The sequence below is a fragment of the Oncorhynchus clarkii genome, unplaced genomic scaffold (genome assembly GCF_045791955.1).
Source record: "Oncorhynchus clarkii lewisi isolate Uvic-CL-2024 unplaced genomic scaffold, UVic_Ocla_1.0 unplaced_contig_8744_pilon_pilon, whole genome shotgun sequence".
In the NCBI taxonomy this organism is placed as follows: Eukaryota; Metazoa; Chordata; class Actinopteri; order Salmoniformes; family Salmonidae; genus Oncorhynchus; species Oncorhynchus clarkii.
In genome coordinates this window covers 281333-300342 of record NW_027260955.1, presented here as the reverse complement: position 1 = coordinate 300342, position 19010 = coordinate 281333, and the positions used below count along the sequence as shown (strand labels likewise).

Here is a 19010-nt window from a genome sequence, read left to right as displayed (position 1 = left end):
AGAGAACATTTAATGCACTGAAAGAAAGGATGAAATAGGAGGAGGAACAAGAAGATGTGTAAGAGATTGGTGGAGAGACAGATGCAGTTTCACTGCTAATTCTATAGATTGTCAGAGCTGGGACAACTTTTTGGGACAACTTTTTTTTCTTCTGTTATTGCCAATGAATGTAACCCTGTCATCAACCAAAGGTGCTACCCTGCTCTTAAAAAATGTCAACTCAAGGTATAGACTGTCACAGTACAAACGGTTGGTGTTTCAAATGGACCCAAGTCAAATATCCATAGCTCCCTCTGCTGGGCCAAATACAACACTACAGGCCACTTTGATGACAGCAGAGTGTTGACTCTGGAACACTGACCCTCAACTACTCATGATATGCACTTTGTCAAACCTTATGGGTGAGCTATTTTTCTGTTTCAAAAACAACTGTGCAGCAATATATATATATATATATATCAACTTTATAATGCTTTGGAATAAAATGCATAATGTGGTTTTGTGGTCTTTGTGGTTTCATCTCTTATCTACACGGTGTCATGGACAAACAGAAACATTTCACAAGTCAGTTTAACAGCGTTATTTTAGTTTATTTCATATTTCAACAGCATGAAAAATGCTCATCGAAAATCCAACACTGTGAGCCATACGATGGTCCATGCCCCCCCCCCTCCATCTTCCTTCCACCTCACCCACTGAAAATATAAACACACAGCTAACGTTCCAGGTCATCTTTATTGCAGTCATCCTGCACATATCAGATCTCACAACATCGCAGGTACCACATTCATCATTCATTTCATATAGCAATCTGCTGAGAGGCGCCTACAACAGGACTGCATTAAAAGACAAGGTTGGAACGCGCCCGTGAACAAACGTGATCATACAGGCAACCTGGGATTTTGGCACGTTAATAAAACATGAATCATTCTAGATCAGCTGCTCATAGAAAAGGAACAAGATAGAATGGATGAGCGGACAGTTATGGCACTAGAAGCCATCCCACATGGTCATCTGGGACTGGCAACAAGGCAAGCTGTTTAAAATAACACTGCTGGCAGCGGAGCACAACGTGTAGCATTGAAGATACCAAGTGTCATTTGTAATTTAATTTCAAACACACACTGGAAAGTAAAGCACATACACACGTCTGCACATTCAACGCGGTTCGTCTCCCATCTAGAAAAACGGCCATTCAATCTGTTGCGGTGGTGGTGTCCATTCTATTCAGACTATATCTATGTTTTTCGCTTCTCGGGCACAGTGAAATGAAGAGCGGCTATTTGTGGTAAATTAATGACCTGAATGAACATGACGCTGCAAAGAAGACATTGGGCCTGTCCCGAATTATACCCTATTCCCTACATAGTGCACTACTTTTAACCTGGGCTAATAAGGCTCTGGTCAAAAGCTGTGCACTATGTAGGGAATAGGGTGCCATTTGGGATGTGGTATGTTCTACAGGCACCAGAGTCAGCGCTCATGGCCAAACTGCAGACGGTCTTGCTACGAAACGAATCCTAATAAAACACCGTAAAGGGATGAATATGTTCTCTAAAGAGGCAGTGTGCAGGGAGAGGCGGGGTCTCCTCAGTCGCTTCCTTGATTGGCCAACCGAGCCAAAGTCTCTTCCTTGATTGGCCGCCGGCGCCATCTGATTGGCTCTGAAGCCTTCTTTAAGCATCTTTGGTGGAAGTCGGAACGCGGTGAGCATAGGAGGAAGAGCTTAGCACAGCACGAGGGCGGGGCCTCATGGCATTAAGAACACAACTCACTCTCTCCCATCCAATCGCTTTGCACCATGAAGCAACAACAAACATCACATGACAATACTACCGTAATGCCCTGTTACTTTTGAAAACAGTATACAAAATAAAATATTATTTAAATAGGTATAAACATTGCATGAAAAATAGAACCGTATCAAAACAATATGAGTTCACAGTCAGTCCCTCCTGCTGCACGCCGCACCCCTCTCTCACCTCCACCCCTTCCACCCATCCCTCCGTACAGCCATAGTGGCAGGGAGGCTAGGGAGTATCCGAACCCACGTCCCCCAGCTCCAGAACCCTCTCCTGGGGTGTCACTGGGACTTGAGCCCCAGGCCGTTGGTGGCGGTGCTGTTGTTGGTGCTGGACCCGGTACTGGAGGTAACAGGGTAGGAGTAGGCCTTGCCCAGCACGATGCGGTCCCGGAGCAGCTTGAAGAGGACGTAGTAGTTACAGAACAGGATGAGGCCCAGGGACAGGGTGTGGTTCCAGCTGTCAGAGCGGAGCAGGGAGTACAACTGGTACAGGACTACGCTGGACTCGATCCAGATTAACAGGTTCAGGATCCGCAACGGCTTGTGGAAAAGGAACTGCAACACAATAAATAACATCACAACTGGTATTTATTTACTAACATGTATCTATAGTTAGACTTGTAAATAAAAGGGACATCTCAAGGCAGGACATGGACAGTACATAAACACACAGACTACAGGGTCTAGTGAAAGGCAGTACATGGACAGTACATAAACACACACAGACTACAGGGTCTAGTGAAAGGCAGTACATAAACACACACAGACTACAGGGTCTAGTGAAAGACAGTACATAAACACACACAGACTACAGGGTCTAGTGAAAGGCAGTACATAAACACACACAGACTACAGGGTCTAGTGAAAGGCAGTACATGGACACACACAGACTACAGGGTCTAGTGAAAGGCAGTACATAAACACACACAGACTACAGGGTCTAGTGAAAGACAGCGACTCACGTAAAACCTAGCGTGGGAGACGTCTGAGGGCAGGGCCACGTTGTAGGGTCCTACAGCCTTGTACAGGCTACGACTGTGACGTACCAACACCCCCTGGGGCCAGACTGTACTCTCAGACCACCTGCAACACACAACGAAGAGGTGGAGATTGATCCTACAGCCGACAGATCCAATAGAACCCTGCCTAGAAGACTAGACAGTCTGGTGGACAGCAGGGTGGCTAACCCTCTTCCTGGAGACATCCTCCTTATGCAGGGCTTTGCTCCATCCCTGCTCTAACGCACCTGGTAGAGTCCTGAAGAACAGTTGATTAGAGTCAGATGTGTTGGAACAAAATCCTGCATATGTCTAGCTCTCCAGGAGAAAAGGTTGGGTTACGTACTGACACACAAGTGTTGTGGCGCGTTGCTGTAGAAGTATGTGTGTGTGTGTGGGGACCACCTACACGTGCTGTGGGCCATTGCTGTAGAAGTATGTGTGTGGGGACCACCTACACGTGCTGTGGGCCATTGCTGTAGAAGTATGTGTGTGTGTGTGTGTGTGTGTGGGGACCACCTACACGTGCTGTGGCGCGTTGCTGTAGAAGTGTGTGTGTGTGTGTGGGAACCACCTACACGTGCTGTGGCGCGTTGCTGTAGAAGTATGTGTGTGTGTGTGTGGGAACCACCTAAGCGTGCTGTGGCGTGTTGCTGTAGAAGTATGTGTGTGTGTGTGTGTGTGTGTGTGTGTGTGTGTGTGTGTGTGTGTGTGTATGTGTGTGTGGGTGTGTGTGTGTGGGGACCACCTAAGCGTGCTGTGGGCCGTTGCTGTAGAAGTATGTGTGTGTGTGTGTGTGTGTGTGTGTGTGGGAACCACCTACACGTGCTGTGGCGCGTTGCTGTAGAAGCCGTGCTCCAGCTTCTGCCAGCGCCCCAGGTGGGCTGCAGAGCGGTGCAGCAGGTCACAGTAGCTGGGAGGTAACAGCTGGCTCATCAGCATCACAAATGCATTGATCCACACCATGATCAGGTGCTCACAGGACCAGCGCATGTCATAGTACTGGGTACTCTGGAGGGGGAGAGAAGACCACGTTTTAGGGTTCAGGGGCCTTAACACAAACGCAGGAGACAGCACCTAGGATACCTGGAGACTGAAGGAGGAAACTGTGAACACACAAAGACTCAGGGGAGGGGAGATGAGTACCAGGAGGGTTGACAGTTCCTTGGATAACGGGGAGGGGAGATGAGTACCAGGAGGGTTGACAGTTCCTTGGATAACGGGGAGGGGAGATGAGTACCAGGAGGGTTGACAGTTCCTTGGATAACGGGGAGGGGAGATGAGTACCAGGAGGGTTGACAGTTCCTTGGATAACGGGGAGGGGAGATGAGTACCAGCAGGGTTGACAGTTCCTTGGATAACGGGGAGGGGAGATGAGTACCAGCAGGGTTGACAGTTCCTTGGATAACGGGGAGGGGAGATGAGTACCAGCAGGGTTGACAGTTCCTTGGATAACGGGGAGGGGAGATGAGTACCAGGAGGGTTGACAGTTCCTTGGATAACGAGAGGGGAGATGAGTACCAGGAGGGTTGACAGTTCCTTGGATAACGGGGAGTGGAGATGAGTACCAGCAGGGTTGACAGTTCCTTGGATAACGGGGAGGGGAGATGAGTACCAGGAGGGTTGACAGTTCCTTGGATAACGGAGAGGGAGATGAGTACCAGCAGGGTTGACAGTTCCTTGGATAACGGGGAGGGGAGATGAGTACCAGGAGGGTTGACAGTTCCTTGGATAACGGGGAGGGGAGATGAGTACCAGGAGGGTTGACAGTTCCTTGGATAACGGGGAGGGGAGGAGAAGGAAAGCAGCAACCTGCTAGAGGGAGGGAAAGAGTGGAGGAAGGAGAGGGAGAGGAAGTGTGACGTACCTTGACGAAGCAGAGATGAAGGCTACCTAGTAAGGGTTAGGGTTTGTACCTTGACGAAGCAGAGGGGGAGGAAGGCTACGTAGTAAGGGTTAGGGTTTGTACCTTGACGAAGCAGAGGGGGAGGAAGGCTACGTAGTAAGCGCTGAAGAGGGAGTTGAAGAGGACTTCCTTGATGCGACGGTTGAAGTCGCTCCGGAGTTCCTCCACCTCGCTGCGGATGAGTTCTGGAGACGGGGGCTGGGGACAGGTGTGGTGGGGGATGTGGCCTGGAGTGGTAAACTGCTCTCTCAGGTTCTCCCTTAGTAATGCTAGGAAGTCCTTAGGCCTGGAGGGAGAAGAGAGAAGTAATAATGATCTAGGACCAGTTTTTTCTTCAGTCTCCAGGTATCACTCGTGTTTAATTGCTAATTTGAAATTTACTTCGTCACTATGGCCTATTTATTGCCTTACCTCCCTTATCTTATTTGCACACATTGTATATAGACTTTTCTATTGTGTTATTGACTGCATGTTTATTTATTCCATGTGTAACTCTGTTGTTTGTGTCGCACTGATTTGCTTTATCTTGGCCATGTCGCAGTTGCAAATGAGAACTTGTTCTCAACTGGCCTACTTGGTTAAATAAGGTGAAATATTTTATTTTATTTTTTATTTTTTTATGAGATGGGAGTTCCATGCGCTCATGGTTCTGTATAATACTGTACGGTTCCTTGAATATGTTCTGGACCTCGGAACTGTGAAAAGACCCCTGGTGGCATGTCTGGTGGGGTAAGAGCGTGTCACACGGCGTATCCCTTTTTACAAACCAAACATTCAATACCGTTATAGAAGGTAAAGTAAAAACCCAAACCGGTCCGTGCATCAATACTGGTATATAGTCAAATACGGTATACCGCCCAGCCCTAGCAGTCAGTCTTCCCTCAGCTCTTAGCCAAGAGAGACTGGCATGCATAGGACATGCATAGTTTTAATATTATCCCTCTGATTACAATGAAGAGCAAGACGTTCTGCTTTGTTCTGGGCCAGCTGCAGGTTAACTAGGTCTAGAACATAGGGAATGATTTGTACCAAATACAATGCTCTTAGTTTTAGAGATGTTCAGGACCAGTTTATTACTGGCCACCCATTCCAAAACAGACTGCAACTATTTGTAAAGGGTTTCAGTGACTTCACTAGCTGTGGTTTCTGATGTGTACATGGTTGAATCATCAGCATACATAGACACACATGCTTTGTTTAATGCCAGTGCCAGGTCATTGGTAGAAATAGAAAAGAGTAGAGGGCCTAGAGAGCTGCCCTGCGGTACACCACAATTTACATGTTTGACATTAGAGAAGCTTCCATTAAAGAAAACCCTCTGAGCTCTATTAGATAGATAGCTCTGAATCCACAATATGGCAGAGGTTGAAAAGCCACAACACACAAGTTCTCAAAAACAGGTTATGGTCAATAATATCAAAGGCTGCACTGAAATCTAACAGTACAGCTCCCACAATCTTCTTAATATCAAAGGCTGCACTGAAATCTAACAGTACAGCTCCCACAATCTTCTTAATATCAAAGGCTGCACTGAAATCTAACAGTACAGCTCCCACAATCTTCTTAATATCAAAGGCTGCACTAAAATCTAACAGTACAGCTCCCACAATCTTCTTAATATCAAAGGCTGCACTGAAATCTAACAGTACAGCTCCCACAATCTTCTTAATATCAAAGGCTGCACTGAAATCTAACAGTACAGCTCCCACAATCTTCTTAATATCAAAGGCTGCACTAAAATCTAACAGTACAGCTCCCACAATCTTCTTAATATCAAAGGCTGCACTGAAATCTAACAGTACAGCTCCCACAATCTTCTTAATATCAATTTCTTTCAACCAGTCAGTCATTTGTGTCAGTGCAGTACATATTGAGTGCCCTTCTCTATAAGCATGCTGAAAGTCTGTTGTTCATTTGTTTACAGAGAAACAGCATTGTATTTGGCCAAAAACAATTCCCCCAACAGTTTGCTAAGAGCTGGCAGCCAGCTGATTGGTCTGCTGTTAGAACCAGTAAAAGCCACTTTACCACTCTTGGGTAGAGGAATGACTTTGGCTTCCCTCCAGGCCTGAGGACAAAGACTTTCCTCGGGGCTCAGATTAAAGATATGACAGATGGGATGGTAGCCGACTCTAGAGCCACTCCTATGTAGCTTTCCATCTAAGGTGTCAATGCCAGGAGGTTTGTCATTATTGAACGATAACAATTATTCCACCTCTCCCAGACCAACTTCACAAAATTATAACTTAGAAAAACATTGTTTCATTATTAGTTTTTTTTATGTATGAATACGATGGACTCACTCACTGTTCGTTGTTGGCATTTCCTGCCTAAGTTTTCCATTAAGTAATCATTAAAATAATTGGCAACATCCAATGATGGAGAATAATCAAATCGCTGTGAACCCAATAGAATGTGTCAGACAACCACAGTGGATGGAGAATAATCAAATCGCTCTGAACCCAATAGAATGTGTCAGATAACCACAGTGGATGGAGAATAATCAAATCGCTGTGAACCCAATAGCATGTGTCAGACAACCACAGTGGATGGAGAATAATCCCTCGCTGTGAACCCAATAGCATGTGTCAGACAACCACAGTGGATGGAGAATAATCCCTCGCTGTGAACCCAATAGCATGTGTCAGACAACCACAGTGGATGGAGAATAATCCCTCGCTGTGAACCCAATAGCATGTGTCAGACAACCACAGTGGATGGAGAATAATCCCTCGCTGTGAACCCAATAGCATGTGTCAGACAACCACAGTGGATGGAGAATAATACCTCGCTCTGAACCCAATAGCATGTGTCAGACAACCACAGTGGATGGAGAATAATCCCTCGCTCTGAACCCAATAGCATGTGTCAGACAACCACAGTGGATGGAGAATAATACCTCGCTCTGAACCCAATTAAAACATTGATAAAACGTTTGATATCCTTGTCACATGACACGATCACTTCCTTCTCTTAACTGTGGATGAATATGTTGGCAAGCATAACCATTTAAAAAAAAAAAAACTCATTCTGATCATGTATGATAATGTTGCATACGACATTTGAAAGGTCGATAATTAGGCCCTAGATGCCTTCAACTGCCCAACTTATAGGCATGTCCAATTTGGGCACCTTTTTTAACAATGTGATATTGTGCTCCAAAGGGATAACTAGAAGTAACATGATGTAGGTTAATGAAATAATAAAACTACAATATGTGATTTATTATATTATGTGAAATAGGCCTCGTGTGAAATCACTGTCAAAGATACTGCTGCGTCGCCTCATGAGCGGAGCAGCGGTCTAAGGCTCAGCATCGCAGTGCATCGCTGTGCCACTAGAGATTCTGGGTTCGAGTCCAGGCTGTGTCGCAACCGGGAGACTCATGGGGCGGCGCACAATTGGCCCAGCGTCGTCCGGGTTAGGGGAAGGGTTTGGCCAGCAGGGATGTCGTTGTCCCATCGCGCACTAGCGACTCCTGTGACGGGCCGGGCGCAGTGCACGCTGACACGGTGGCCAGGTGTATGGCATTTCCTCCGACACATTGGTGCGGCTGGCTTCCGGGTTAAGCGGGCATTGTGTCAAGAAGTAGTGCGGCTTGGTTGGGTTGTGTTTCGGAGGACGCACAGCTCTTGACCTTTGCCTCTCCCGAGTCAGTACGGTAGTTGCAGCGACGAGACAAGACTGTAACTACCAATTGGATCCCACAAAATTGGGGAGAAAAAGGTGTACATTTTTTGTAATAAAAATGACAATTGAAAATAATGTTGCATTTAAGTCTAGATTTATCATACAGAAATATCAAAACATTCTTTCAACATCTACAAAGCAATTGCCTGACTAAGGCGCAGGTACCACTGACTCACTGCCCTTCTCTATTATCAAGAAGCTTGTTTTAAAACAATGGTTCTAATAAAGTACCACTGACTCACTGCCCTTCTCTATTATCAAGAAGCTTGTTTTAAAACAATGGTTCTGATAAAGAAGAAGCCTGCTGGTAACTGGTAATTGATTAGGACAGCTGGTGTCCTAAAGATCTGTCAACTAGGTAGGACTCTTACGACTAGAGGTTTCATCAATAGCTCGTATACTGAACCATAAGAGCAGGAGATTCTCTATTCTCAGCACTTAAGAGCAATTTTCTACTCTGAGCCTCTTTGTGGATACGGGGCCCAGCGCTCCTACTGACATTATTAATACAGACACAGAAATAAAACAGATCAGACAAAAGCCAAATGACACTATTATTGCATTTATGAAAACGTCACATGACAGGAATATCACATTGTTGTCTCTTTGCAGTGTACTCTCTATGGTACTTTAAAATGCCCACCCTTTAGGTGGGGTGTCAGCTGAAAAGACCACGGACTAAACTCACACAATCAAACAAAGAGGAATCTGTCCCAGGCTGTGAGAGAGAAGAAATCAGGAGTTCCTGACTGCCTCTGATTCCACCCACTTCACAGGGAACTTTAATTGACATTTTTTTTAAATCAATGTTCTGTCCCCCAGTCTGAGCAGAAGGGTGTGTTTGGCTGGGGGAGACAACAGTGAAGTCTGGGGTTTCATTTGTTTACCTGAATAAGGGGAGTGTGTGTGTGTTTATGTTTACCTGAATAAGGGGAGTGTGTGTGCTTATGTTTACCTGAATAAGGGGAGCGTGTGTGTTTATGTTTACCTGAATAAGAGGAGTGTGTGTGTTTATGAGTGTTTACCTGAATAAGGGGAGTGTGTGTGTTTATGAGTGTTTACCTGAATAAGGGGAGTGTGTGTTTATGTTTACCTGAATAAGAGGAGCATGTGTGTTTATGTTTACCTGAATAAGGGGAGTGTGTGTGTTTATGTTTACCTGAATAAGGGGAGTGTGTGTGTTTATGTTTACCTGAATAAGGGGAGTGTGTGTGTTTATGTTTACCTGAATAAGGGGAGTGTGTGTGTTTATGAGTGTTTACCTGAATAAGGGGAGTGTGTGTGTTTATGAGTGTTTACCTGAATAAGGGGAGTGTGTGTTTGAGTGTTTACCTGAATAAGGGGAGTGTGTGTGTTTATGTTTACCTGAATAAGGGGAGTGAGTGTGTGTGTTTATGAGTGTTTACCTGAATAAGGGGAGTGTGTGTATTTATGTTTACCTGAATAAGGGGAGTGTGTGTGTTTATGTTTACCTGAATAAGGGGAGTGTGTGTGTTTATGTTTACCTGAATAAGGGGAGTGTGTGTGTTTATGAGTGTTTACCTGAATAAGGGGAGTGTGTGTGTTTATGAGTGTTTACCTGAATAAGGGGAGTGTGTGTGTTTATGAGTGTTTACCTGAATAAGGGGAGTGTGTGTGTTTATGTTTACCTGAAGAAGGGCCCATGGGACAGGTCCTGGTCTGAGTAACCACAGTCTGAAGGCACTGGCTGGGCCCTACTCTCCTGATGGAAGCAACACAGGGGAACATACACCCCAAACCTGTCGCACAGAGAGACAGGGATGAAAGAGAGAGAGAGAAAAAGGAGAGAGCGAAAGAGAAAAATGAAAGAGAGAGGAGAGAGAAAGAGAGAGAGAGGACAATGGGAGATAAAGAACCATGTGTTAAATCAACTAGACAATGGAGAATATGACACTGATCAACTAGATAATGGAGAATATGACACTGATCAACTAGACAATGGAGAATATGACACTGATCAACTAGATAATGGAGAATATGACACTGATCAACTAGACAATGGAGAATATGACACTGTGATCAACTAGATAATGGAGAATATGACACTGATCAACTAGATAATGGAGAATATGACACTGATCAACTAGATAATGGAGAATATGACACTGATCAACTAGATAATGGAGAATATGACACTGATCAACTAGATAATGGAGAATATGACACTGATCAACTAGATAATGGAGAATATGACACTGATCAACTAGACAATGGAGAATATGACACTGATCAACTAGATAATGGAGAATATGACACTGATCAACTAGATAATTGAGAATATGACACTGATCAACTAGATAATGGAGAATATGACACTGATCAACTAGACAATGGAGAATATGACACTGATCAACTAGACAATGGAGAATATGACACTGTGATCAACTAGATAATGGAGAATATGACACTGATCAACTAGATAATGGAGAATATGACACTGATCAACTAGATAATGGAGAATATGACACTGATCAACTAGATAATGGAGAATATGACACTGATCAACTAGATAATGGAGAATATGACACTGATCAACTAGATAATGGAGAATATGACACTGATCAACTAGATAATGGAGAACAATAAAACACACTACTTCCCAGTAAACACACCATCTCTGAATCAAACCACCAGACTACTGACACATCAACTGTAGAGCTGCTGTCCTACAGTAACTAGTCTGAAACCTCTGGTAGCTCCGCTCTCTCAACACAGACACTCACGGGTATCCAAGGAAGAGCAGGTTGAGCACCGAGTGGTTCTTGAACAGGTTGACCAGGGTCCAACAGAGAACCCAGCCACACAGAGTGAGGAGGCTGAGCCGTGCTGCGATCAGAACCACGTACCGCACCAAGGAACATGGACTGGTCTGAGACGCCTGGTGGGGGGGGGGGGGGGGGAGACAGACAGAGAAACACACGCACAGGTTAGAGGTTATACAAACACGATCCACCGACAGACAGCACAATCAACCACAATGCATTGCTACACACTAAGCTCTTAACTCGAACATAACAAGACCACAATCCTCAATATAAAGCACAAGTCAGTCAAACACACACAACCCTGGCCAGAGTCCAGACACAACAATACTAAGCCAGTCACACACGAACGATGCAACAAGGAGGATCAGCGTAGGCCTAAATACTAGAAACGAGTTCACTCCCATCCCTACTACTACACCACAAACATGATGCAACCAGTTTAGAAACAGCTGATGAATAGGCAGATAAAGTTGAGGAAGGGAGAGAGAGGTAGAAAGAGAGAGAGGTAGAGGAAGAAAGAGAGAAAGAGAGATAGAGAGAGAGAGAGGTAGAGAGAGAGAGAGGTAGAAAGAGAGAGATAAAGAGAGAGAGATAAAGAGAGAGAGATAAAGAGAGAGAGGTAGAAAGAGAGAGAGAGGTAGAAAGAGAGAGAGATAAAGAGAGAGAGAGGTAAAGAGAGAGAGAGGTAAAGAGAGAGAAGATGAGAGGTAGAAAGAGATAGATAGAGAGATAACACGAGAGAGAGGTAGAGAGGTAGAGAAAGATACCTCTGACACTATAGTCCACACCAGTCTCCTGGCCAGCATCACTGTGATGAAGATAGCCAGGTGGTAGTCCATCAGATGGAAGTTCTGCAGAGAGGAGACAACAAACGGACTGAAGGTGTGCTCACTACTACTCACCAGAATTGTAGGTTATCTCTGTGTGTGTGTGTTCACTACTACTCACCAGAGTTGTAGGTTATCTCTGTGTGTGTGTGTGTGTGTGTTCACTACTACTCACCAGAGAGGTGGAGGCAGCAGGGTGACTATAAGGGTACCACCACACAGTCCTGTAGATATTAATATACTGAACAAACAGCGCCACCAACAGGTAGAGGAAGAGCAGGAACTCAAACAGCAGGCTGCTGTCCAATGGGAGGTCAGGGATCCGGTAGTGACGGACGGGTTCCGGCGTGATGAGGGCCGAGAGGGGCGGGGCAGAGAGACCCACACAGTTACTGCTCCTGGAGGGAGGGGGGCATAGAGAGAAGCTGGGGTTACTGGCGTGTTGTGGTTCTGGAGGGAGGGGGGCATAGAGAGAAGCTGGGGTTACTGGTGTGTTGTGGTTCTGGAGTAGCCTTGAGCTTGAGTGTTAGTGTGCTGAGCATCTGAGTCCGCCGGACAACCACTCCCTGGAGAACGAGTCCGCCAGACTGCTCCCTGGAGAACGAGTCCGCCAGACTGCTCCCTGGAGAACGAGTCCGCCAGACTGCTCCCTGGAGAACGAGTCCGCCAGACTGCTCCCTGGAGAACGAGTCCGCCAGACTGCTCCCTGGAGAACGAGTCCCCCAGACTGCTCCCTGGAGAACGAGTCCCCCAGACTGCTCCCTGGAGAACGAGTCCCCCAGACTGCTCCCTGGAGAACGAGTCCCCCAGACTGCTCCCTGGAGAACGAGTCCCCCAGACTGCTCCCTGGAGAACGAGTCCCCCAGACTGCTCCCTGGAGAACGAGTCCCCCAGACTGCTCCCTGGAGAACGAGTCCCCCAGACTGCTCCCTGGAGAACGAGTCCCCCAGACTGCTCCCTGGAGAACGAGTCCCCCAGACTGCTACTGGAGAACGAGTCCCCCAGACTACTACTGGAGAACGGGTCCCCCAGACTGCTACTGGAGAACGGGTCCCCCAGACTACTAGTGGAGAACGAGTCCCCCAGACTACTAGTGGAGAACGAGTCCCCCAGACTACTAGTGGAGAACGAGTCCCCCAGACTCCTAGTGGAGAACGAGTCCCCCAGACTACTAGTGGAGAACGAGTCCCCCAGACTACTAGTGGAGAACGAGTCCCCCAGACTACTAGTGGAGAACGAGTCCCCCAGACTACTAGTGGAGAACGAGTCCCCCAGACTGCTACTGGAGAACGAGTCCCCCAGACTACTAGTGGAGAACGAGTCCCCCAGACTGCTACTGGAGAACGAGTCCCCCAGACTACTACTGGAGAACGAGTCCCCCAGACTACTACTGGAGAACGAGTCCCCCAGACTACTACTGGAGAACGAGTCCCCCAGACTACTACTGGAGAACGAGTCCCCCAGACTACTAGTGGAGAACGAGTCCCCCAGACTACTAGTGGAGAACGAGTCCCCCAGACTACTAGTGGAGAACGAGTCCCCCAGACTACTAGTGGAGAACGAGTCCCCCAGACTACTACTGGAGAACGAGTCCCCCAGACTACTACTGGAGAACGAGTACCCCAGACTACTAGTGGAGAACGAGTCCCCCAGACTGCTACTGGAGAACGAGTCCCCCAGACTACTAGTGGAGAACGAGTCCCCCAGACTACTACTGGAGAACGAGTCCCCCAGACTACTAGTGGAGAACGAGTCCCCCAGACTGCTACTGGAGAACGAGTCCCCCAGACTACTACTGGAGAACGAGTCCACCAGGCTACTACTGGAGAACGCAGGAATGTGATTAACAGTCAGGGAAAGGAGAACATGTTGTGGCGAGAAAAGAACAGAACAAAGGAAGTGAAATGATCTCGATGCCTCTTCCTCATCGGTGTTGATCTGAGCTGGCATACCTTCTTCCTCCTCAGAGGAGGTGTGGTATTAATAATCTGACTCCACCCCCCTCACTCACACCAATCATCTACAGGACTAACACTAATTATGTTTGAATGTTAAATCACAGTCAGGACGGGAAGGAAGAAGCTGTGACCGTCTCATGGTAGATGGAGACACAGTAACATTTTAAAAACAGAAGGTGTGATCAAATAGCCTAGAACTACACATTTAACTTCCCATAAGGCTTGGCTCAATAAATCATGTAGGCCTGTTTGTGTTTGGTGGGGTAGGAGGGTTATGTCTGCTTGTTGTAGTACACTACTTTACCCCATCTGTGTGTGTGTGTGTGTGTGTGTGTGTGTGTGTGTGGACAATATCTGTGTTCTTATCCTAACCTGTTTCTGAGTCCGTTGCCGAGGCTGCCCCCCACCAGAGTCTGCAGGGAGGGCAGAGCAGAGCGGCTCAGCTGTTGTCTACTTGGCCCCCTGCGGCCCCCGGGCATGGCCAGGCACCACCTCAACACCCCCTGCTACTGCCTCTCCACCTAGACCCAGAGACCAGCACCACCTCACAGCCCGGCCCAACACAGCCAGGCCACTGGAGAGACGGACAGAGAGAGAAAACAACGTCAGGGTCATGTTCATTAGGCACAACACGTTAGAAAACAGAGTCAAACAGGGAGGTAGAATACGATCTGAACATGTGCACATTGCAACCCATTTTGTTATAGTGTGTGCTCTAATGAACACAACCCAGGTGCAATAAAGAACAGTCCCAATAAAGGACAGAATGTGTACACACACACGTTGCAGATAGACGTCTCCTGAAAAAAACATGCCATGAATGAGTCGCTACTCTTCTCATCGGAGAGGCACGTAGGATGATATGACGTAGGATAAACAATGTATTTCTGTCTAAACTTTCCAGAACATGGTGTCCTACTGAACGCAGCCCTGGGGAAGATGGTGACAAGACAAGGCCAGACTAGGTCAGAGTCAATAGAACAGAGGTGGGTGAATAGGTCCTGGGTTACTGGTAGGACAACATCACCACAGTCTAGCACCCAGGGTCATGCAACTTTACATAAGACGACATCCTCAGACTGATCACAGACAGGCATCACAGAGACACACAGACAGACAGACAGACAGACAGACACAGACACACAGAGACAGACAGACAGGCATCACACAGACAGACAGGTATCACACACAGACAGACAGACATCACAGACAGACAGGCATTAGACACAGACACACAGAGACAGACAGACATGCATCACACAGACAGACAGGTATCACAGACAGACAGACTGGCAGGCAAACATCACACACACAGACAGGCATCACACACACAGACAGACAGACAGACAGACAGGCATCACACACAGACAGACAGACAGACAGGCATCACACAGTCAGACAGAGAGGCAGGCAAACATCACACAGACAGACAGACAGGCAGGCAAACATCACACAGACAGACAGGCATCACACACAGACAGGCATCACACACAGACAGACATCACACACAGGCATCACACACACAGGCAGACAGGCATCACACACAGACAGACAGAGAGACTTCACACACAGACAGACAGAGAGACAGACAGGAATTAGACACAGACACACAGAGACAGACAAGGCATCACACACAGTCAGACAGACAGACAGACAGACATTAGACACACAGAGACAGACAGACAGGCATCACACAGACAGACAGGTATCACAGACACAGACAGACAGGCATCACACACACAGACAGACAGGCATCACACAGTCAGACAGACAGGCATCACACAGTCAGACAGACAGGCAGGCAGGCAAACACACACACAGACAGGCAGACAGGCATCACACACAGACAGACACAGAGAGGCATCACACACAGACAGACATCACACACAGACAGGCATCACACACACAGACAGAGAGGCATCACACACACAGACAGAGAGGCATCACACACAGACAGACAGAGAGGCATCACACACAGACAGACAGAGAGGCATCACACACAGACAGACAGAGAAGCATCACACACAGACAGACAGAGACAGACAGACAGAGGCATCAAACACACACAGACAGACAAACAGACCAGACACACAGACAGACAAACAGACCAGACACACAGACAGACAAACAAAAATCACACACAGACACAGAGACAAACATCACAGACAGACAGGCAAATATCACACACAGACAGACAGGCAACACACACAGACAGGCAACACACACAGACAGGCAACACACACAGACAGGTATCGAATGCATGTACAAGCACACAGTCACCAAACACACTTTACAATGGCAGCCAGGTGAGACAACAACCGTAGCTACTGTAGATGCCACGGTTATAGAACAAGAGATAAGCAAACCAGGTTATCGCAATTACCTTTGTCTGTGTCTGTGTGTGTGTGTGTGTGTGTGTGTGTGTGTATAATTGAGGAGCTTCCTAGTGGCTGTACATAGGCTAATGTATAGTTTGCTGGAACAATCCACACACAGCCATTCCACTAAGGGAGACTGAACAGAAAGGAGTTAGGGAGAGAGACAATGCCCACAACCACAAAACAAAGGTAGCTGGCTAGTCCAGTACACTACAACCTTGACTACTGGAGGAGCAGGGAAGGGATGCAAAGGTGCCAGTCAACTTAGACTAGCTAGGCTGTCCTTCAATGTACTAATGTTGCTGGTGATGATGAGTGATAACGGCATTAGAAACATCCACTTTAGCCATGCTCGCATCAGATCAGAGTAGCCTATCTGCAAACATAGCTAGCTACTGTTCTCAGGCAACACTTTCTTAAGCATGACTGTACTGTATGTAGTGTTGTATCGAAACTGCAGTTTTTCAACTTTGCAAAATGCGGAAATCAGATCAGAAGGCATGCGCAATAAAGTAACGGCTTTATGACAGTTCGTGGTAAACTGTGGCTGATAGAAGCTGTTACAATATTATAGGCAACTGTTACACAAGTCTGACACTTGTATTGAGAGTGCAATATTCCCAAATGGCAGAACATCGAATTTCTAACTACTTTATAACATTCAAGAAGATGAAACATTCTCATAGAAGTTGAAAAGTTGTATTTTCAAGACACGTAGCTAAAGTTAGCTAGCTAAACACATATTGTACTTACTACACATTTAACTAGATATGTATAAGCAATTTGTAGCTAGCTAGATATTTTCAGTAACATTGTCAAGCTACCTAACGAACGGTGCTAGCTAGTTTTTGTGTGTTATTGGACATGATCGAACTGTTATTTGTTATTATAGAGACACGAGACAATGCACAGGATTCATCATTTCAAATGGGGGAAGTTAGCTAGCCTGGGTATATTATGTTTAATAGTATGCATCGTATACAAAAACAGCTAGCTAATTAGCTACTCGTGCAGGAATTAAACAGAATACTCACACAACATTGACAAAAAGCGGATGGTATGGACACGGATGCATCAGTCAATTGTGGGTTGACAAGCCGAGACAGGAGCGAACATTTCTCTCGTCTTAAAAGGGAATATATTCATAGGTTTTAGCGGGGACGGGGGTTGTGTGCTACTTATAAACACACAGGACGTTATATCGGTTTACCTCCAACAACAAACATACGGTTAAAAACGAGTCTGTTTGCAGTGCAACAGTAGCTAGCTACAGTCACTAGTAGCACACAGAGACCGACGTGGCAAAGCGATGCCTGTTTTGCCAAAACGTCATCATTCATGCGACGTGTTCTTCAGCCACGCAGCCGCACACGAATTTGGTGACGAATATTTACACAAATTGTACAATCCTCTTGCAAAGCAGTGGCTTTTCAAGTTAACATTTTCAACACAGGGTAAATGTTAAATAAAAAAATATGCATTTAATTCCTGCTAACTTTGTTATATTGAATAAATTAATCACAAGCGAGTATGACATCCCATGGCACACATCTTATATGGATGGCCTTTGACCCTGAATGTAATTTGACAAATCAATTCTGCCAATTTGTCTTTACCTTGCCTTGAGCTAATCTGATCACAACACAAAGGTGATCATATATAGGTCTGAAGCAGGCATTCACTGTCTGTGTAACTTACTGGACAATGGAGGAGCTTCCTAGTGTCTGTGTGTCCTATAGGCCAGCCTGTTGGGTGTCAGTGTGTGAGTGTCATTTGCCTCCAGCATGTTTGAAATGGAAACCAGTTGGGTGAAGAAGACACCTGTACACAAAAGGTATCTATAAAATAACTTTATTGAAAACATTTCCTTCATTGTCCCTAAGAGGGAGTAACTTACACCAACACCATTTTCTATCCAGAGACATCAAATCATACAGCTGTGATCTTCACATCAAAGCCTAGTTCACCCTGAGGAGATGGTGGTGGTTTTGCTTTCTCTAATAGGATAAGTCCCCAAGCAAACTGACTTCACGTAACAGCACATCGTTTTTGCTCATTTTTCTCACATTTTAAATATCCTGAGCCATATCGATACATACATAACTGAATATTCACAAGTCAAGATGTCCAGACAGAGCACACAGTTCAAAACTATTTACATGTACAACATGTAGAAAAGGGACCTGAGTGATCATGGAGTACAAGCCTACATTGGCTATGGCTAAAAACAAACAGGAAACACATTTTGTTTTCTGGTTTACTTTTGACAAACAATTAAATAAGGCATATTATGTATTATTCTCATCTGTTAATGTTATGGCAATGATACAAATAAAATGTTGTGTGTAGTACCTTCAAAAACGTTAAAGAAATTGTAAACGTTCTAGAGTCCTAGTTCTAGAATCTGGAAAATCAGATCGACATGTCGACTTGCACGCCGCCAGCTATCATTCGTGCTTTCTACGTCTTTCATATGTTGTCATTCATTTCTCTCGTTTAGTCCTTTCTTTCCCCGTTAGGATAATACAAGATGGAGAGATGTAGGGCGGATGGAGGAAAACAAGAGGGCGAAAGTGAAGGAGGAGGACAACATGGCCGCTGACCAAAGACAATTGCTTAGTTCTACATAATTGCCAAACTTCATCTCTTTCATATGTTGTCAT

The 19010-nt window shown here is 46.0% G+C and overlaps 1 protein-coding gene across 1 annotated transcript; it reads right to left on the bottom strand.

Moving 5' to 3' along the window:
* Positions 1 to 569: 569 nt before the first annotated feature.
* Positions 570 to 17673, bottom strand: LOC139402531 (transmembrane protein 39A-like). The gene is made up of 10 exons (XM_071146528.1): positions 17382 to 17673; positions 14342 to 14543; positions 12187 to 12409; positions 11952 to 12035; positions 11143 to 11297; positions 10048 to 10158; positions 4772 to 4994; positions 3626 to 3813; positions 2767 to 2887; positions 570 to 2359 (listed from the first exon to the last, which is right to left on the bottom strand). The coding sequence occupies exons 2-10, from the start codon at positions 14446 to 14448 to the stop codon at positions 2084 to 2086; spliced, it is 1488 nt and encodes a 495-aa protein (XP_071002629.1). The 5' UTR covers positions 14449 to 14543; positions 17382 to 17673; the 3' UTR covers positions 570 to 2083.
* Between the last annotated feature and the right edge of the window lie 1337 nt (positions 17674 to 19010).

Coding starts and splice junctions, on each gene's coding strand:
- LOC139402531 (XM_071146528.1), bottom strand. CDS start 14,448: ATGCCCGGGGGCCGCAGGGGGCCAAGTAGACAACAGCTGAGCCGCTCT. Junction 12,410..14,341: donor GGCAACGGACTCAGAAACAG/GTTAGGATAAGA, acceptor CCCTCCCTCCAG/GAGCAGTAACTGTGTGGGTC. Junction 4,995..10,047: donor TCCCATGGGCCCTTCTTCAG/GTAAACATAAAC, acceptor TTCTCCCTCCAG/GCCTAAGGACTTCCTAGCAT.